General features: G+C 45.3%; 2 protein-coding genes and 1 long non-coding RNA gene across 4 annotated transcripts in view; 2 read left to right on the top strand and 1 right to left on the bottom strand.

The window, feature by feature from the left end:
- The first annotated feature begins 2,540 nt into the window (after positions 1-2,540).
- LOC136013266 (uncharacterized) lies at positions 2,541-5,381 on the top strand. The gene is made up of 3 exons (XR_010612209.1): positions 2,541-2,742; positions 2,847-3,003; positions 4,292-5,381. It is a non-coding gene; the product is annotated as an uncharacterized LOC136013266 (long non-coding RNA).
- Positions 5,382-6,451: 1,070 nt separating this feature from the next.
- ATP5PO (ATP synthase peripheral stalk subunit OSCP) lies at positions 6,452-8,772 on the top strand. Of its 2 annotated transcripts, none has more exons than XM_065676893.1 (7): positions 6,452-6,554; positions 6,688-6,738; positions 6,852-6,962; positions 7,334-7,463; positions 7,581-7,693; positions 8,215-8,301; positions 8,593-8,772. In XM_065676893.1, exons 1-7 carry the CDS (start codon positions 6,525-6,527, stop codon positions 8,704-8,706), a joined length of 636 nt encoding a protein of 211 aa, XP_065532965.1. In that variant the 5' UTR covers positions 6,452-6,524; the 3' UTR covers positions 8,707-8,772. The 2 variants fall into 2 exon arrangements, with proteins under 2 accessions (XP_065532965.1, XP_065532964.1); XM_065676892.1 differs by having other exon boundaries at positions 6,510-6,587.
- A 1,544-nt stretch (positions 8,773-10,316) lies between these two features.
- Positions 10,317-18,650, bottom strand: part of ITSN1 (intersectin 1) — a 142,258-nt gene continuing 133,924 nt past the window's right edge. The window contains exon 40 of the mRNA XM_065676868.1: positions 10,317-17,803. Coding sequence (XP_065532940.1) covers positions 17,655-17,803 — 149 coding nt within the window. The 3' untranslated portion in view covers positions 10,317-17,654. The remainder of the gene's footprint in view (positions 17,804-18,650) is intronic.

Here is an 18,650-nt window from a genome sequence, read left to right as displayed (position 1 = left end):
CTGCTGTTCCTCAAAAACCATGACTTCCAAACACTAAGAATTATGATCTTTAACCAGTGTCTTATGTCAGCAATGCTCTACAGAAATCTTCTGAACAGCAGCTCTTCTATACTTATATCTTGCAGCAATGTAGAACACAGGAAAATATCAACCAAAGAAATTTTATGAATTCAGTGTTACACCCAGACTATTTTAAAAATCCCTATTTGCAATAGCACTGCTTTCACAACTTTACAAAACCCTTTTTCAACGTCCAGATGCAAAATTAAATGTAACACCAAATCTTGTCCTATCAGGTTGAAGCCTTCAGCATGTGATTTGAACAAGGGTGACTCTCACAGATACCATACCACATGATAAGTGATTCAATGAAGCTCCTGAAATCAGCAAAGTTACTCTGGTTTGCAGCAGAGTAAATGAGACCAGGTTTGCCGTAATAAATGAATCCATAAAGAAGATGCTCACATAGATTGTGAAACAGGCTAACAAGTGTTAGAAGACTTGCTGAAATAATTTGTCATTACTATGGGGTAAGAACTACTAGAAATAGCAATGTCTATGACTTCTAGAATAGTCTTCAATTTCTCATGCTCATTCAAATGCAGGAAATCATCTTTATTTTTTCAAGTGCCATGCCCACCAAACTTCCTCTTGCTTGCAGCATGTGGACTGTTCAAATTCACTAAGAAAGCAACCAGCTTAGTTCTGTCCCTGCTTTATGTATTTGCCATTCAAACAAGATAGGCAAATCCACGAAATTAATTTCACAGAACATTGAGCAAATGGAATGTGGAATAATGTTCTTCAGTTTCTGACATATGATCAAATGTAAGTTTGCTACAAGGAAAGAGGAGACGTGCAACAGCCTTGAAATGGATAAAAACCTTGCCACAATAACCATAGGTAATACACGCAGAAAGTTATAATATTAGTATTGGCTTCCCTCTTGTGGTAATGAATAAGCTGTAGCCCTAACATGTAACTAGAATCTGCTGAGGCATCTGTCTAACACAAAATGCTGCAATATGCTCACTGGGCAAGATGCTTGCATCAATGCAAAAGACAGGTTAATTTCAGTTCAAGGCAGATACAAAGATCTACATGTAGTGAGTGCATGGCAGGCTGGGGTCTCAGCTCTGCAGAAATACCTCTGACCTCTGACTATTTTGGAGATCTACTGTGCTAAGAACTGGGCAGGTACTAGCCCAAGTTTAAACTGAAGGAAGAGAGGTCTTCCACTTGAAAGGGCACTTTCAGTCCTAAATGAAAAGGTGGTTCATGTTCCAGATCTGCTCAGTCAATGATCTCTGCTGATTCTGCCATGTCAGTGGACATTTCTGTGACAGACCTCAAGAATGTGGACCAGCACCTCTAATTCACTATGTACGTTAACATTCTGACTCCAGAGGCAAGTCTATGTTAACATCTCATTTTCCACAGCGGTGCTGGAGCGGGCATGATGAATCTCCCCTTCGTTTTCTCCATAGCCACTCACACATTACCACAGTCTGACTGACATTTGTGAATTTACAGTATGTTTTTAATGAGAGCATGTGTGAGACGGTGTCATTGTTGTTAACAAAGTGTGCTGCATCAACACAATTTAAAACTGTTTACAAAAGGATGTTGGTCTCGTTCTTTTACAGATGGGGGAACTGAGGCGCAGAATAATTAGAAGCCAATCAGCAGGCCCAAAGCAGAGCTGAAAATAGAACCCAAATCTCCCTAGTCTCAGTGCAATGTTCTAACTGCTCCTCTGCCATTGTGCAAAATGATAAAGCTCAGCTATTAGTACTACCTACACCAAAGCATGTCTGTTATTCACATATTTTCCCAAACCAGCTCTTTTTACCCTTGATATTTCATGGACAGCCTCTAAAACAGTCAAATGTCCAAGTGAGCCCACATCACTTTTTCTAGCATAAAGCCTTGCAGATCAGTGCTTATTTCACCAACCTATAAAAATCATGTCACAGCTTACCCTTAAATTATTTTTTCAAGCTTTCTAGGTTACCTAGAGTGTAGATTTTTTTTGTAAGTCTACACTTAAAAAGTGTAGATATTTTGCCAAGGAAACTACAAACACCTACTTATGTTTTCCTTCCCCTTTTATAACAGATTACTATGGTAGCATGGAAAATAAACTAGAACACCATGAGAACCCCCAAAGTATCACAATAATATCATAACAATTAATCATTTTATCATGTGAGAATGTTAGATTTAAACCTCCTTGGAGGACAAGAAAACATAGGCATAGGTGCTTGGTTTTGCAAATCTGAGAGTATTCCTATGCTAAGGTCACTGAGTTCAGTTGCCTAACTCAATTAGTACTGCTCCTGCTCCTATTTTGAACAAGCCTAACCATTTTTGTGGTTTTACAATCATTCTTCCCCTTTTGGAGGGGAGGGAAAAGAAATGTTTACTGTCCCTTGACATTGAACACTGAATGGGAAAAAGAGCCAGATCCTCCCCAGGCAGCAAGATTTTAGTGGGTGGGTCACTGTGTGAAAGGCTTAGTCCCCAGGGAGTCAGCATGACAGAGCACTTGAACATACCTGCCAGAGCAGAACTGCTTATGGAGCAGAGGCATGGAAAACAGCCAGGTGAATTAGATTCAGCAAGAGTACCAACTGTTCCTGTGGAAGATAAAGGGCAGTCCCTGGGAGACTGGAAAAAAACCCCACAACAACAACCTTCCCTCAGCAGCTGCAGGAACAAAAACACAGTAGCAATGGGGAGGTGAGTTCAGTCTTAACTTTTCTGTGTGACATTCTCTGAGCTCAGCTCAAGACAAGGAGAGGAAAACTCCTCCGCTTCTTGTAAATAACATAAACTTTCTACAGACAAACTTGTCAAGAACTTGTTTGCAGCTACACCCTGGCTCCTCTGGGACTCTCCCATGCTGAATCCCAGGCTCAGCCAAAGGGAAACAGCCGGGTGCAATTACTGACTAGCAGGTGCACAACAGCATTCAAAACAGGCCAAAAGCTCATGTTTCAGGTGAGTTGCAAGGTAAGGGAGAAAAGTATTCAGTATTTTCAGCATTGCTTAAAATTTCTGGGTCACTAGTACAGTTACTAGAGGTTTTTATGAGCAGTGGGTTTTGGTTTGATTTTTTTAAAGGAACTCACCATAGTCTGATAGAGAGTAAGTTTGGCATGTTTTGTGGCACTCACTTGATATGCTTTCATCACTGTTAGGACCCCAGATGTCTTGTTACAAATCTCATCTCCTTTTTACCTCTACCTGCTGCAAATTATCTGTGAATGGTCTAAGTCTTGCTACAAGTTCTATGGCATCTCATGCATCAGGCCCTCATCAAAACACATCCCACCCCTTATCACAGTTGAAGGATCATCACATTCTTTCTAGAGACATAAAAGCGCTGATTACAGTGAACTCTTCAGCTGTTATGCCTGAGTGAAGTCCATGTATCTTCAATATAAGCACAAGAATGCATCTAAAAGTACCTAAACTCAAACCAGTTATTTTCAAAATTTCTCAGTAAAAGGAAAATGTTTTGTGTGATTTCAGTCGTAGTCTGTCTCGACAGGAGAAAAATATGACATTTATAATATCACCACATTTATTAAGAAAGAGTGCTTTAATGTTTCAATCCTTCAAGCACTGAAGTGGCAGACCCACAAGTAAATATTCTCTCAGGTGCTTCTCATGGAAGAACTTGTAAATATTCAAGTGCTCACTAGGTAACCAAATTGAAACCAGAGACAGGGGTAAATGTCAAATAATTGGTGACTGGCAGTATGGGAAGTTTTAATTGCTTTCTAGAAGAAAAGTAACTCTTAAAAACACCCATACAATGATGATGGAGGAATCCACTATTGTAACAGGAATCCAAATACAAGAACAGGCTTTATTAGGATTTAAACTTTCCCTGCAGTATAAGGCACACAGGTACAAACTGTTTAATAGCTGTGGGATTTTACTTGCCTAAAATTAACCTGTGAGAGGTGCTCTGATTTTAATTCCTGAAAGCACTACCAGGATTTGACCCAATCCCTAGTTCATTAAAGTACCCTTGGCGTTCAGTGGTTTGACTGGCCACAATAAGCCATGGCTCCCTGTGCATTAAAATGCTACAAGATCACAGAGTGCTTCAGAATTACACTAATGAAATTTTGGATATGGAACCCCACTTCAGATAAATTCATTCTCTGCATCATTCCAAAACTTCAGGGCATGCATATTATCACAAATAAAAAAATAGATAAGTTTCGTGTTTTGCTAAAGAAAACATTTTCCTGCATTTTAAATATGCTGTTCTTAGCACTGCAGTTATAAAAGTTATTGAGAAGAATGGTGTTCTGCCAGGCTTGAACCGATCATGGACTATACTTGTGCCTTTTAACGACACCGCAGCACATACGGCCAGAGACAGAAGAAGGAACTAAATTCTGACATCCAGAATAAAGTCTGTTGGTGATAGTGTCTTATTTGTGGTGGGACGGTAAACTGTGTTTCCTAAAGAGCTTTACTCTAATTCTCTGGGTTTTGACATAGCTGCGATCACTTCGCTTTCAATTTGTGGCAACAGCAACATCTAGTGTTTACAGTCGTCCCTGCTTTCCACTAATGCCATGCTTTGTATTTCAATAGCTGCACCCAACTGAGCTACTCGCACCACTGAAAATAATTATTTAAACTTGGTAACAGCTCCTCAAAGCAGGCAGGCATTTTATCTTCTCCTATGAAAAAGATACAAGAATTAGGGAGAGAAAGAGTTTAACCGCTCAAGATAGTTCATTTGTGGGCAGGATCTTAGTTGCTCAAGGTCACACAGAGACTGCCAAAGTCAAGCTGCTTACCCTATGCTTTACCTGGAAGATTGTGTCTTTGCCCCAAGAGATGCTCGGATCTAGTTTATCTGAGGGGAGGAAATAGCTCATTGCATTTCAGAGGTAGTTTCACTGTGTTAGAGGGCAGCAGAAATGTCTGCGAGGAAATAACACAGCTGACACTCTTTCCATTGAAACTGTCACCAGTGGTGTCTCTCAGGGCTCAGTGTTAAGGCCAGTGTTGTTTAACATCTCCATTGATAATCTGGATGAGGGGATCGAGTGCACCCTCAGTAAGGTTGCAGACGACACCAAGTTGGGCAGGAATGTTGATCTGCTGGAGGACACACAGGCTCTGCAGAGGGATCTGGACAGGCTGCGTCAATGGGCTGTGGCCAATGGTGTGAGTTCAACAGGGCAAAATGCCAGGTCCTGCACTTGGGCCACAACAACCCCCATGCAATGTTCCAGGCTTGGAGAAGAGTGGCTGGAAAACTGCCTCGAGGAAAAGGACCTGGGGTGGTGATTGATGGAGCTGAACATGAGCAGCTTGTGCCCAGGCAGGCAAGGTGGCCAACAGCATCCTGGCCTGTATCAGCAATAGTGTGGCCAGCAGGGCCAGGGCAGTGATTGTTCCCCTGTACTCAGCACTGGTGAGGCCACACCTCAAATTCTGTGTTCGGTTCTGGGCCCCTCACTACAAGAAAAGACACTGAGGTGTTGGAGCGGGTCCAGAGAAGGGCAGCCAAGCTGGTGAAGGGTCCAGAGAACAAGTGTGATGAGGAACACCAGAGGGGACTGGGGGTGTGTAGTCTGGAGAAGAGAAGGTTTAGGAGGGATTTTACTGCTTTCTGTAACTACCTGAAAGGAGGTTGTAGTGAGGTGGGTATCGGTCTCTTCTCCCAAGTAACAAGTGATAGGACAAAAGGTAATGGCCTCAAGCTGCACCAGGGTAGGTTTAGACTGGCTATTAGGAACAATTTCTTCACAGAGAGGGTGCTCAGGCCCTGGAACAGGCTGCCCAGGGAAGTGGTGGCATCACCGTCCCTGTAAATGTTCACAAACGGTGCAGATGAGGCCCACAGTGACATGGTTTAGTGGTGGACTTGGCAGTGCTGGGGTTAATGGTTGGATTTGATGATCTTAAAGATCTTTTCCAACGTAGCTGATTCTGTGATTCTATGAAGAACTCATGGGACACTCTCTCCTGGCGCATCTGAACAGAGGGATGTGCACAGGACCCTTACCGTAATGAGCGAGGTGGGCCACTGCAGCCTGCAAGGCCCTTACGATTGCCTGGACCTCTCTTCCCATCGCATAGCCCCTCCACCTGCAAAGCCATAGTCACAGGCACGGCCAGCGGAGGGGCTGGGTGTAACTGTGTGTGCAGGACAGCCACAGGCTGGGCTGAGGCACTCTAGGGAACCCACTTCCCTGGTCGTTCTGGCTCCCCGCCACATCCCGCACCACCACACCGTGCCTGAGGACAGCCACCTTCAGCACCAGGGTCTGAGAACGTGCAGCGAGGGGAACGTTTCGGCTGGAGCTCGGAGGGCAGAGGGGCAACTGCGGCCTGCCCGCCCTCGGGAACCACAGCTCCCGGCAGGCGCTGTGGAAGAGGACTGCGGGTAGGGAGGGGCTGGGGCGGTGGCTGCAGCTGCGCATGCTCAGTGCCCCGCCGCGGGGGCCGGGTGCAGCGGTGACCCTGAGCGGAGGCCGGGGAAGATGGCGGCGGTAGCGGGGCTCTCCTTGAAGGTGAAGTTGGGGTGCGGCGGTGGCCCTGCCGTGGTATGGGGGGACCGGGGCGGGAAGGGGCGGCACGGCAGGGCACGCGTGTTCCCATGCCCATTCCCCAGCCCGGCCCGTCCGTCCGTTTTGTGCCCCGCAGGTGCGGCAGCTGAGCACTTCGGCGGCGAGGCCGGTGTCCAAGCTGGTCAAGGTGAGGGGAGCAGCAGGCTCAGCGGCGGGGCCGCCGGTGTGGCGAGAGGCGGGCAGCGGGCGGGTCCGCGGCTCGGGGCCGGTCTCAGCCGCCGCGCGGTCTGTCGCCCTCAGCCCCCCATCCAGGTGTACGGGCTGGAAGGGCGCTATGCCACCGCGCTGTACTCCGCCGCCGCCAAGCAGAAGAAGCTGGAGCAGGTGGAGAAGGAGCTGGGCCGAGTGTGGGTAAGGGATTCCGCAGCTTGTGTTCGCTGAAGCTCGCACGGGGGGTGGGGGGCAGCGAGGCTGCTGCTTGCTAGGAGGGAGGTGGACTCGGCTTTTGCATCTTGAGGCTGGCCAGGCGTGCGTGCTGCCTGCAGTGCGCACCACTGTTAAAGTGCTTGGAAGAGGAGCAGGGGAGCATGAGCTCTACGAAAAAACCCGCTGTAAATGGGCTACATCTGAAGCTGTTTCACTTCGTATCAGCTTCAGACCTCTTCATTCTTCCTCAAGGAATGACCGTGTTGGTTGCTTTGGGTAGTCCAGTTGGGCCTTGTAATGCCTGAAAACTCCTGGCCTTCATTACATTGTTTGTGTGTCTTTGTGTATCTTATTAGACCCTTTTGAAGGACCCCAAGCTATCCGGTGTTGTTATGAACCCTCACACCAAGAGCGCAGTTAAACAAAAGGCTGTGAACGATGCCTTAGCAAAAGAGAAGATGTCCCCTATTACTGTCAACCTGATGAGTGAGTAACCATTTGACTTCAGAAAAAACATGTAAGGCTACTTGTTATTACTGTTAGCTAACCAAAACTGCTTCTAGTGGCTGCTTTAAACCCCTTCAATGCATCTGCCTCTTCCAGATTTGCTGGCTGAAAATGGTCGCTTGCGTTACACACCAGACATTGTCTCTGCATTTGGGAAGATCATGAGTGCGTACCGAGGAGAAGTGGTATGCACAGTCACCACTGCACAGGTTAGTTAGGAGCCTCCAGGTCCAGCTCCTATGGTGGTGGAGAGAGGTGTACTTAGCCAGGAGCACTTTGCAAGCCTGCAGCCAGGCTGGAGCTCACTGTCAAGTCCTCAGTCACTCCCCAGTGCTTTACATGAAATTGTGTTTCTTCTCAAGCCCATGGTCTCAATTGCTAGAAGCAGCAAAATTAATCTTTTCTTGTACAACCTGAATGCTATTGTGAGGCAGATCAGGATTTTCCATCTAGTGTGTACTTCAGCAGGTACAGATTCCTGATGCCATCTGAAGATGTCAGCATCAAAAGTTTGCGCAAACAACACAATGCTTATGAAATTAAGGGGACACAAAGTGACTGCGGTGTTTCTGTGCTGTCCTTCTGTTTTTCCTGTTCAAGAAGGCTGCTTAATTTCCCTGCCTGGTGCACGTGTCTGCCTTTAGAAGAATCTGGAGAGAAAATCTGAGTTCTTGTTATGTCTCTTGGATATCTTCAAGTCCTTCATTTTCCTTGTCTTTATATTTTTCAGCCCTTGGATGACGCCAGCCTTACTGAGCTGAAAAGTGCTCTGAATGGATTCTTGGCTAAGGGAGAGGTCTTGAAGCTGGAGACCAAGGTCTGAATTTTTGATTTGTAAATAAATCTCAGCAGGTTCATGTTAAGCTGGGGTTCACCTCCCTGATCTTAAAACAATCATTCCACTGAATCCAGTCGCTGTATTACATCATCTGTACTTTCCTGATGATGCTTTAGTTACTAAAATCTTAACTTTGGAATACAGTGACTGCAAAGTTATTTTAAGGCTCTTTTAAAAGCTTTCATTTTCTTTGTTTTAGCAGTGTAAAAATTGCATGCTGAGCTCCCAGAGTTTTGCTAATAGAATTTCTGTTCAATGTTTCTCCTATAGACTGACCCATCCATCCTTGGTGGCATGATTGTCAACGTTGGGGAGAAGTACGTGGACATGTCAACAAGGACAAAGATCCAGAAACTCACCAAAATCATGAGAGAGACGGCCTAGCACACTGTCCTTGTCACTTGCAGTGAAACCTGTCAGATGGAAACAATAAACTTATTTCTTCTTCAATAGATGGTGTGAAGTGTTTTGATTCAGGAACCAGCACTGAGGGAGAGAGGTGAAGCCGCAGTGAGTTTCGCTGTTATCGCTGAACATTTCATAACCCAGCTTGAAAATGTCACTTGTCCTGACTGCAGGTGGACATTGCTTGGAAGGAAATGGAGAGTAGCAGTGTGGGAGCTGATAAATGGGGTCATTGCTGCTGTGAGGTTCTGCCGGTCACCAGAGAAGACTTTTGCTCAGGATATTGTCAGGCCAGCAGAGCAGCAGTCCTGCTGCACAAGCTCATTTCAGTGGCTTTATTGGAGCCTGTTCACCAGCCATGTTTAATTTTGTTGTTGTCAGAGAAGTTTTGATAAAAACAAGTATCCCTGCAGGGGAGGGACTGTTTAGCCCTGGGCTTTCGCTGAAGTGCATTCCCCAAGGGGCCGTACATCCTGCCTGGAGCGGTAAAGGCCACCCTTGGCTTCTGGGCTGGGAATGGGAAGGTCCATGGCAGAATGAAGTGCTGGTTCTGGAGGCAGTGGCAGTGGCAAGGCGGGCTTGGGCTGGGGAAGGTGAGGGAATGCTGAAGCTCCACGGGCCAGCGACAAGGGGGGGGGGGGGGGGGCTTGGGAGCCCCAGGAGGATGAGAGGCAGGGCAGAGGGGCAGGCAGAGTGGGCCATGGGGCAGTGAAAGGCCCAAAGTTGTCTATAGCACCCTGTTACCCATTCCTGGTGCTGTTCCGTAGCAGCAGTGGAATGCATCGAGCTGTACCTGAGGCAATGCAGTTTTCCAGAGCTCAGCACCATGCAGCAGAGATGCTGGCCCTGGCCTGGATAAAGCCACCCCAAACAGCTGGCGAGCTTCCTGCCCTGTCTCACCTCACCTACCGCTACAGCAGCTGTGATTTGCCAATTGGGCTTTGGCTACAGCACTGTCTTGTTGTGCCAACCCAGCCCCAAAACTGCTGTGAAAAAAAGGACATATTCAAGGTGCAGGTGTGGTGGGTGCTGAGCTAGACACAGGCACCCACTGCTTAACAGGATACCGAGGGTATTGTCCTCAGGGCAGCTGGCCAAATCCAGGAATTATTAACACAAATTAGGGGGAGATCAGTGTAGGACTTCCTATGTTCTCAGCAGCAGAGCCACAAGCATACAAACTGCTGCTGGTGTGCTTGGCCACAGAGCAGGGCCTCTGTAAAGTGCTGATACCACAGAGTAATGGCACCTGGCCTGTAAAGCAAGTGCCTTTAATTGTGTTTGGGGGGTTTGGGGTGGCTAGCTTTTCAATTATGTTTTAGTAATTTATTTTTGCTGTCATACTACAGATTTGGTCAATTCTCACCTTTCAAATCTGAAAGAAAATGCAAACGATGCATTACAGAGATGAAAAGTGGCACGTGTGGGATGATATTAAGTGCTGTAGTTTCCCTGAAATAATAACTATTACTTTGCTTATACCTGCATAGTCCTTTTGTCAAAAATACTCCCCAGAATATCATCTCCTTCATGTGTCTGACCCTGTATCACTGTTCTTCAGCGCTTCTCAAGAACATAACAGCACACAGTTAAACTTGAAAAGCAAAAAGGGATTTATTCTTGCATAATTTCACTCACACAACTACAGTCTCATCCGAGCCAAACAAATTGCACAGCCTGAAACCGCACTGGCAGTTTTCACCTTGGTGACTGCAGTCTCGGAAGCAGCACAATTCCTTAAGCAGGTGAACGCATTTTAAGAGCTTTTGCTTAAGAGGACCTTGTCTGATAATAGAATTATTTAATTAAGTGTGGCTGAGGAAACGTGACATTCGCAGCAATCAAAGTACAGTTGGCACTGTCTTGCTAGAGACAGTGCTGTCTGATTCATAATTATTCATTACACCTATTACAAATGCTTTGAAAACCAAAAGAAGACAACTTCACAGTATGAATGCTTTACTGTAGAACAGTTCGATGTGACAGAAACAAACAATACAAATTAATTCCATTTTCTCTGAGGGAAAAAAAATAAAGAAGTACCTTTTTCTCCTGTTTGGCCAGATCTTATCTTATGTCTTTGTGATTTTTAGGATCACATGAATGCTACAGACCCCAGACCTGATCACTCCAAAAGCAGCCCATCCCCAGGGTGCAAACCTAGGAGAGCCTGAAAGATGTGGTGAGATGATAAACGAAGGACTGAGAGCAGGAGCAGTGAGTTGGCCAAGCACCAGGACCAGCACTATGGTCCCACACCCAACCTTCCCTCTTCCTCCTGGCAAAAGCAGGTTACACCATGAGGCCATTCCGATGGAGCAGCCACCACGGCTGGGAAGGATTTACCTTCCAATCCACTAACCAATGGACACCCACCCACATTTTTGGGAGCGGGGAGGGGGGAGGCAGAGATCCCACTGCTCACCAAGCTCTTGCTTTTTAGCTCTGCCCCTATTTCCCCCTTTGTCCCTTACTTCCCTACCTGCCAGCCCTCTCCTTCCACATGTGCTCCCTGCAGTGGTCAGGAGCTGCTGCCTGCAGGTCTGACATGGGGCTTGGAGAAAGCACCAGCTCCCTTCACTTGCACAACACTTGAACATCCCAGAACCAGCTGCTAAATCCAGGGTTAGTGACACTTTGCAGGTTTATAAGCAGCACAAGGAATTCATCTACGGTTGCAGCAGAGCCTTTGACAACTATATCAAGCAACTAGGCTAGTTTAACATGTTCGTACTGCAGTTCTTTATTCTCTTAAATTAGGTCCTAAATATATCCTCCTATGTGCAGAAAAATAATTTCCCAAGGACAGCCCCTATTTTAAAATATTTAAATGAACAAACAAACCTGGGTTTCTATAAACTCTTTTCTGTTAGATTTACTCAGTATTTGACAACGACAACATAGCTGTGTTTTTATAGTATATATACAAATAATCACATATATATATATAAGCATGGACTTCACTATAGATACATCAATATGCATGTAGGGCAAGAGTGCTGGGGCTAAACAAACACCAGGATACGTGTGGTATGTACGTATAAAGCACGCCCCTCAAAGCTAAGGTGATACAACCTGATTCCCAGTTTTTTCTGTGTTTCAAGGGTTCCGACTGCTGGATTTGAATACACTGAAGTATCACAGCGGCAAGCAGAGCAGCATGAAACGTGATACTGCTGTTGCAGTAGAAGTTTGGACTTGTCACATCTTAGTTTTGAAAATGTATTTAATAGTATTACAAAAACTGCATTATCCACAACATCCCCCCCCAGCCCTACTCACATGTAACAAAAAGGGATTCATTTCTTTTTAAAGGGTAAAAAAATCGTAAAATGAACATTTAAAAAGTCCCCCCATAAAAACTCATGTTGAGAAAATACACAATAATTAAGTGCATCTAGAAAAGAGTTCAGTCATTTATCAGCTATTTGGCTTAGTGTCAGCTCAGTGACGTGCTCTGTCTTTCAAGGTGCCCAAGTCAACTCACCGGCTGCAAGCAGCCTCTCAGGGCTTTACAGTCTGGCTTTCTACCAGCACCATACTTGTCAAGGTACTCGGTATTTCCGAGGCTGAGGTCGGCCTTAGTGGCTTTTTATTTTACAGCACTTCCCAGTGGGTCACAATCTGTAAGTATGAGAATTCTGGTTTGCCCAGTAAATACAGCTCAGGTGAGTTTAGTGGCTAAAACCACTTTCAGAAAGATAAGGAAGAAAATAGCTGCGAAGACTATGAACTACTTATGCATTTTACCTTGCTCTTGACATTTTGCTTGATGCTCTATTGCAGTTTTCCAACCCTTACAGTGCTTGAACCAAGTTCATAATGTAGATTCTACTTTATCCAAGCCTTCTGAATTCCTCCATGCATCCCCACCAAAGCACGTAGGCACCCGGCTGTCTTTATGTTGCCTTTGCGCTAAATTGGGGCACGAATTAAAGTTAAGCATCTGCTGAAGTGCTTGTTGAGCCAGGGGCTGCGCCAGAGATGGCAGCTACCAGATGAGCTGTGAGGGAGAAGACTGGAAAGGAGTCCCTGGAGTTGAGGGAGCTCCTGGAGTTGAGGTTTGAGAGAAGAAAAGAATGATGCTTTGCAAAGGACTTAGTTACAGGACAGAAGCACCAGTTTACTCACAAGACACACACAGAAGACAAACCCAGAGGGGACGCAGCAGAAGAGGGCAGTGAGATGAGGCGAGATGTGTTTTCTAGTCACCCACTGTGCTCACTTGTGCAGCACAGCCGGTGTTTGGCTTGGAGAGAGGCGACAGGCTCAGCAGGTGGAGAAAATCATGTCTGGGAGGGAACCTGGGTGATCTCAGACATGAGCCTCAACCCTAATGGCAATGAACCAGAGGCTATGGGCTCAGCTCACAGCCTGGCACAGCGGGGAAGGACAGCAGGGCTGTGTGCTCAGGTGGCAGGCTGGACCATGGCAAAGCGGGGAGCTGAAGCTGCCATGAACAAAATGACTTCCAGCTGCACCTGTGGAAAATGAGCTCAGGCGGCTTTCCTGAGAGGCATCTCTTAAAGGGCTGCCTCCTGGCCACAGGGAGAAAAAGCTCTCAAGGTGGATCAACAAGACCAGGCTGATTCTTAGAGCCATCACAGCAGTGATGGAGATGATACAAGTGAAAGGACAGACATCTGCCCTGCTGATGTATAACAGCATCGCTGGCAACTACCTCATATGACTGTATGCTGCAAGGACAAGTCCTTTGAGAGGCAGAAAACTGGCACATTGATCGTGGTGCAGCTGGTTCCCCTGTATGGAAAGGGCATGGACCCATGCACCTCCAGATGGTTCCTGAGAGCTGCCTGGGTGGCACGAGGAAAGCAAAGAGCCAGACAGCAGTGTTAACAAGTGTATGAAGTCCTTGTGAAAGCATCTTGAAACAACACAGTGCCAAAGCACTTCAGACCTGTACCTCAGAAGGGAATTCCTGGAAAGAGGTGTGTGTACAAGGGTGTTACAAACACCGAAAAGCTCTACTTGTATAAGAAAGTGCATCCAAACTCCTGCATAAATACAGAGCTGCACTAAATCCAGTGTGGCTCTCCCAGGCTGAGGACAAATGCAGGGTTTGTTATTAATAACTGCTGTTATATTATGGATGCTCGGGATCCTGGATAATTGAAGTTCTGCTGTGAGACTGTGGAGCCCATCTTAAACTACCTACACCCCCCTGGCCAAAAAAAAGACAGGAAGAAAAAGAGACTCTTCCCTTTTTCTTCGGTATCCTGTCCTGTCTGCAGCCACAGCATTGGCATCCTGCCTGCTCCCAGCTACCAGCATCTTTCACAAGTCATTTAAGTCATTTCTAAAAGCGGTGTTGTTCCCTTCCAGTTTCTGACCCATTAACTCAGTCCTATTGCAGGACTTAAAACCAGGGAAGCACTAAGGAGAAACACTATTCTCCTTGTTAAAATTAATGAACCTAAGGGAATAAAACAGGTTTACAAGCTCTGTGTTGTAGTGAGGATTCTCATCTACATGAATCTGCTTTTTTTAATCCAAAATGCGATCCAAGCATTTTCTGGGCTTTGATTTTATTGTTACAGTTATTTTGCATTATGTTAGGAAAAGTTTACCCACATCTTGATGGGGCTGGAGAAGGGACCTGTGAGCTGAGGTGTGCTATTTTAGGAAGATATTCAGAGATATCGATAACCAGCATCTGAAAAAGAGCATCTACATATAGGCATTAAATACCGTTAGCACTGACTAGCAGAGTTCAGCCTGACTGCCAGCATGCAGCACTCATAAGAGGATGGCTCAGCCTTCATATGTTGTGGCAATGCCAGCTAGCTTTCTAAAGACAGGAAGAGATACCTGCCTTCCTAGGTATTGCTGTGTGCCTCTCCCTTCCTCAATACAGGTGGCATTTAAACAAGCCTATGAGAAACTGCAGTTTGCTCTATGAAAACCCAAGGAGGAATACACTGAATGAGTCTCTTTTCTCTTTCAGTAAAGAGCATGAAGTCCTTTAAAGCAGTAAGTCCTGGATGAGCAGGAGGTCTATGCAGCTATGGTGGATAGAAAAGCAGAAAGCTGCAGCCCACACAGCCATGAAGTTAATGCAAAGCAATGTGCAAAACTATAGCATACCTGAACAGGGAAAACCAGGCTGGAGTCAATGGGTTTCTAAGAACTTTTGGCTAACACTAGTGAAAAGTAGTTCCATCTGGGAAGCCAACGGTGCCAATATGCTACAGAGCTCTGAGGGTGAGCAATAAGGAAACAGGGACATCCTGATGCACAGTCGGCTGGCCCTAAGGGCATATATACATTCTGCCCTCGACACAGAGGGATTAGGACAAGTTTTCTCTAGGATTAGACCCATTATGAGGGATTCATTATATTGGTGAGCCAAACTCCAGCCTTTCATCATCACCCTATCTGCGTGACTCCTGACATTAACGGGAGTTAAACATTCCTGTGCATCAAGGGTCAGTGGGAAATCACAAGTGATGGTGCTTGGGAAGGTGCTCAGTTCCGTCACAGCTCCCCAGAATGGTGCCATTGTACGTGCCCATGACAAGGGTCGCAATCAGAGGAGCCCCTGCAGCTAAGGGTTCCCCACTTCCAGCACCAGTTGTGTCTCAGAGGCCGGTGCAGCTCCTTGAGGCTCCCTTTGAAAACATGGCCAGGATTTCTGTGTTGCACACAGTGTCTTTTTTCGTCCTGTTAGGTCTATTTAGCTGTTACGGTAATGCATGCTGGTGAAATGAGACCGTAAAAACGTGATGCTACTTTTTAAACACTGAAATGAACGATCACCGTATTTACAGCTACTGAGTAAAATTAGGACAGCGATAAAAGGTTAGACAATGACATTTAATGTTACTCCAGTAATAGATTTTTATCACTCTTTTTTATCCTACCACAACAATGTGTATTTTCATATACATTATATTTAATAAAATGTATTGATACGGCATTAGGAAAGCATGGGTTTAGTACTATTTACATATTTTAATTGAAACCATTTTCTTAACAACATTGAAAAATAGAAACTTAAAGTTCTCTTAATCGTGTTTTTAGCCAGTTAGTGGTAAACAAATGCATGCCTGGGAAGTTACACTCCCTCTAAAATGTGGTCAGTTGAAAGTTTCCAACTAAAGTGTGTATCTCTGTTTTGTTTCAAAAAATACATAAGTATGTCTGTCATTTCTGATACAAAATTCTACACTATCTTCAATAAATAAATAATAAAGCGATTCTGATAAGTATGAAATGTAAACTTTGTTGTCCCTCCAACATACTTGGGGTCTTTTCCCATTGCTTGAAACATTACAGTGGTCTTTTAGGAAATTATAATACACAGACACTTCCCAGCACAGTTTACACTTACTATCATACTGCATCTACCTATCCGTTATGAATATATCCTAATTTCCTAATGGAAATCAGTAAGACTTGTAGTGCTAGAGAACACTGCCTATACAGGAAAGGTGAAACCAGTACTGAAAGGACATGCAAGGAACACCAAAACCTAACAACAGGCTCCACGAGAACGTTCACATGCTAATGAAACAGGCTGACACCTCCCATTCGGAAAGAAAGTCCTTACAAAAATACCAGTGTATGCATGGTAGGTCATGAACAAAATGAATCCAAGGAGAACAAAGAGGAATAGGGGAATTTTACCCTTAGGGGTCTATTCTCCCTCGAGTCCAGACTCAGCAAAGCACTTACACATGTGCTTAAGGGAAACAAGACGTAAGTGCAAGCTTAAAGCTGGGTGCTTTGCCAAACAGGGAAAGTTTGCTGGATGTGGGCCTGTGTGTGTGTATTTGTTGAGTTAAATGGATATATAAGCCCTGGCATTCCCCCATATGACAAGGCTTTTACTTTGGGGTCACCCACTCTGCACCATCACAAGCACTCTGTTTCTGGTTGCATCCAGTATCGCTTCCACCAACCCTGTGATCACGCTGCCTTCCCACAAACGCCTTTGTGAGCTACAGAATGCTGCTGCCCTGAATTTAGTGACACTATGTCAAACGCAGGCGTGGTCCAATTTAACAACTGGTCACCACTAATTGCTTTGCAAGCTAGACTCTGTGGGGTAGAAACTGGCTTCCAGAGCTAGAGCTGTGATTTTCTGAACTCCCCCACTGCAGGTGACAGATCATCCATCTGCGGTCACACAGGCAAGCTGCAGCAGGAAAGGAGGGTTGAAGTGGTATAGCACGACATACAGCAGGGCTCTACATGTAATCCTTCGCTTACTGTTCAAACAGTTACAGTCCTATAGAAAACAGCAACTTCCAAAGGTACCAAGTGGGTGGACTTTTCTGGACTGCAATTCACCTCTGTGCAGAAGGCCTGTACATAATTTATTTTCAGGGGCAACGTGCATCATGAAGTGGTATGTTACGAGAATCTTCTCTGTTTATAGATACAGACTATTTATTTTCTAAGTCTTCTCAGTACCATCATGAAGATCTCCAAAGATCTTCTTACTGCGTAACTGCTCCTTCCACTCACATTACATTTACAGGCCACTTTGCTGAGCAATAGACACAGAATTCCTTATGGGGGAAAACCCTGCAGAAAGCCTCCAAAACATACCAACATTGCCTTCTTCATATAAATCAAAGAGTAGGGTAACTGGAGCAAGCACAGCAACCTATGTGGTTTGCCAGCCTTTCAGACTGGAGCACAACAAATATCTAGGTTGTTTCATAAACCCTAACATCAAGTTCCTCATAGAGAAATTGAGGGAGGTCTCCTCACTAAACTGGGGTTCATTTCTCAGTGAGAATTATCAAGGCACAAAGATGCTCCTGTTTGCTTTGATAACCCTCTTACGCGTGAAGGGCAAGCAGTAGTTTCATACCACACCAGTAAGGGTTTTGTGACAGCTTCTGCAGACACCTATTGCAGTGAACTCAGGCTGAAAGAAAACATTGGCCCCTTTCCTTCTAAGGCTCATCGAACAATTGCAGGTCTAGTCGGACGACTATTTCTCCTGTTGGGACTTCATGTAGAAGGAGACACTTTGTAACTGGTCCCTTTGAACCCTGATCCTTCTTAATGTCTGCCACACGGATCTCTGTTCTGCCCAGAAAGTCTGAAATGCAAAAAGACAGCATGCTCAGGAGCGACACGACTGGTTCATGCTGCAATAAAACACTAACTTGCAGAAGGAACTAAGCTTCCATCTACACACAACAAGAGGAGAAAACAAGTATTCAGTCCAACTATATCTTTTGCAGTTGAAGGCAGCCAAAGGCTGCCAATCGGCAGCAAATTGGATTTTATCTAGACTCTATTAGACAGCAGCAGCAGCATTAGAAGTAAATGGCCTCATAATCAGAAAAATCCGCTATGTAACTGGCAGCTGCCTCAGTTCAGTAGCTTGTTTGTTTTATGATATGCTAGAAAAAAGGTCAAAGGCTGCTGCACATTCAAACGGAGTGTGAAGCCCTCGGGAGGTGATAGAACCAAGAGGTGCACCACACTAGCAACAAGGTCAATGGGCCAACTGGCCCTGGCCACAGGAATGACAGTCCTATCCAAATACCTCTTGAGAGATTATGAATCCAAATGCACTCTTCAATGCTCCATATGTTTATCCCAGGTTATGAAATACGAATGGGTCAGGAATCTTGGGTTCATTTCTGCCACTGTTATTGCATGCTACAGTTACTTGAAGACATTTCTCTTCCTCCTGCATAAACCCATCCTTTTGCAAACAGCATCCAGAGTTTTTTAAAGACTTAGCAGAACCGCAAACCATACTTCAGTTGTTGTCAAGCTGACAAGAAAGGAACCCCCACCGCCCCCCCAAGAAAAAAACAGAGAAAGCTTGATTCTTTTTGTGGTGATACTAGCATGACTCCACTCGGGAGGGAGCAAGCATAGTAGGCTCCCAGTATGCAGAGGGGTTCAATACCAGGGTTGGAACTAGATGATCT

Source organism: Lathamus discolor, chromosome 4 (genome assembly GCF_037157495.1).
Source record: "Lathamus discolor isolate bLatDis1 chromosome 4, bLatDis1.hap1, whole genome shotgun sequence".
In the NCBI taxonomy this organism is placed as follows: Eukaryota; Metazoa; Chordata; class Aves; order Psittaciformes; family Psittacidae; genus Lathamus; species Lathamus discolor.
This window is presented reverse-complemented; position numbering and strand designations above follow the sequence as displayed.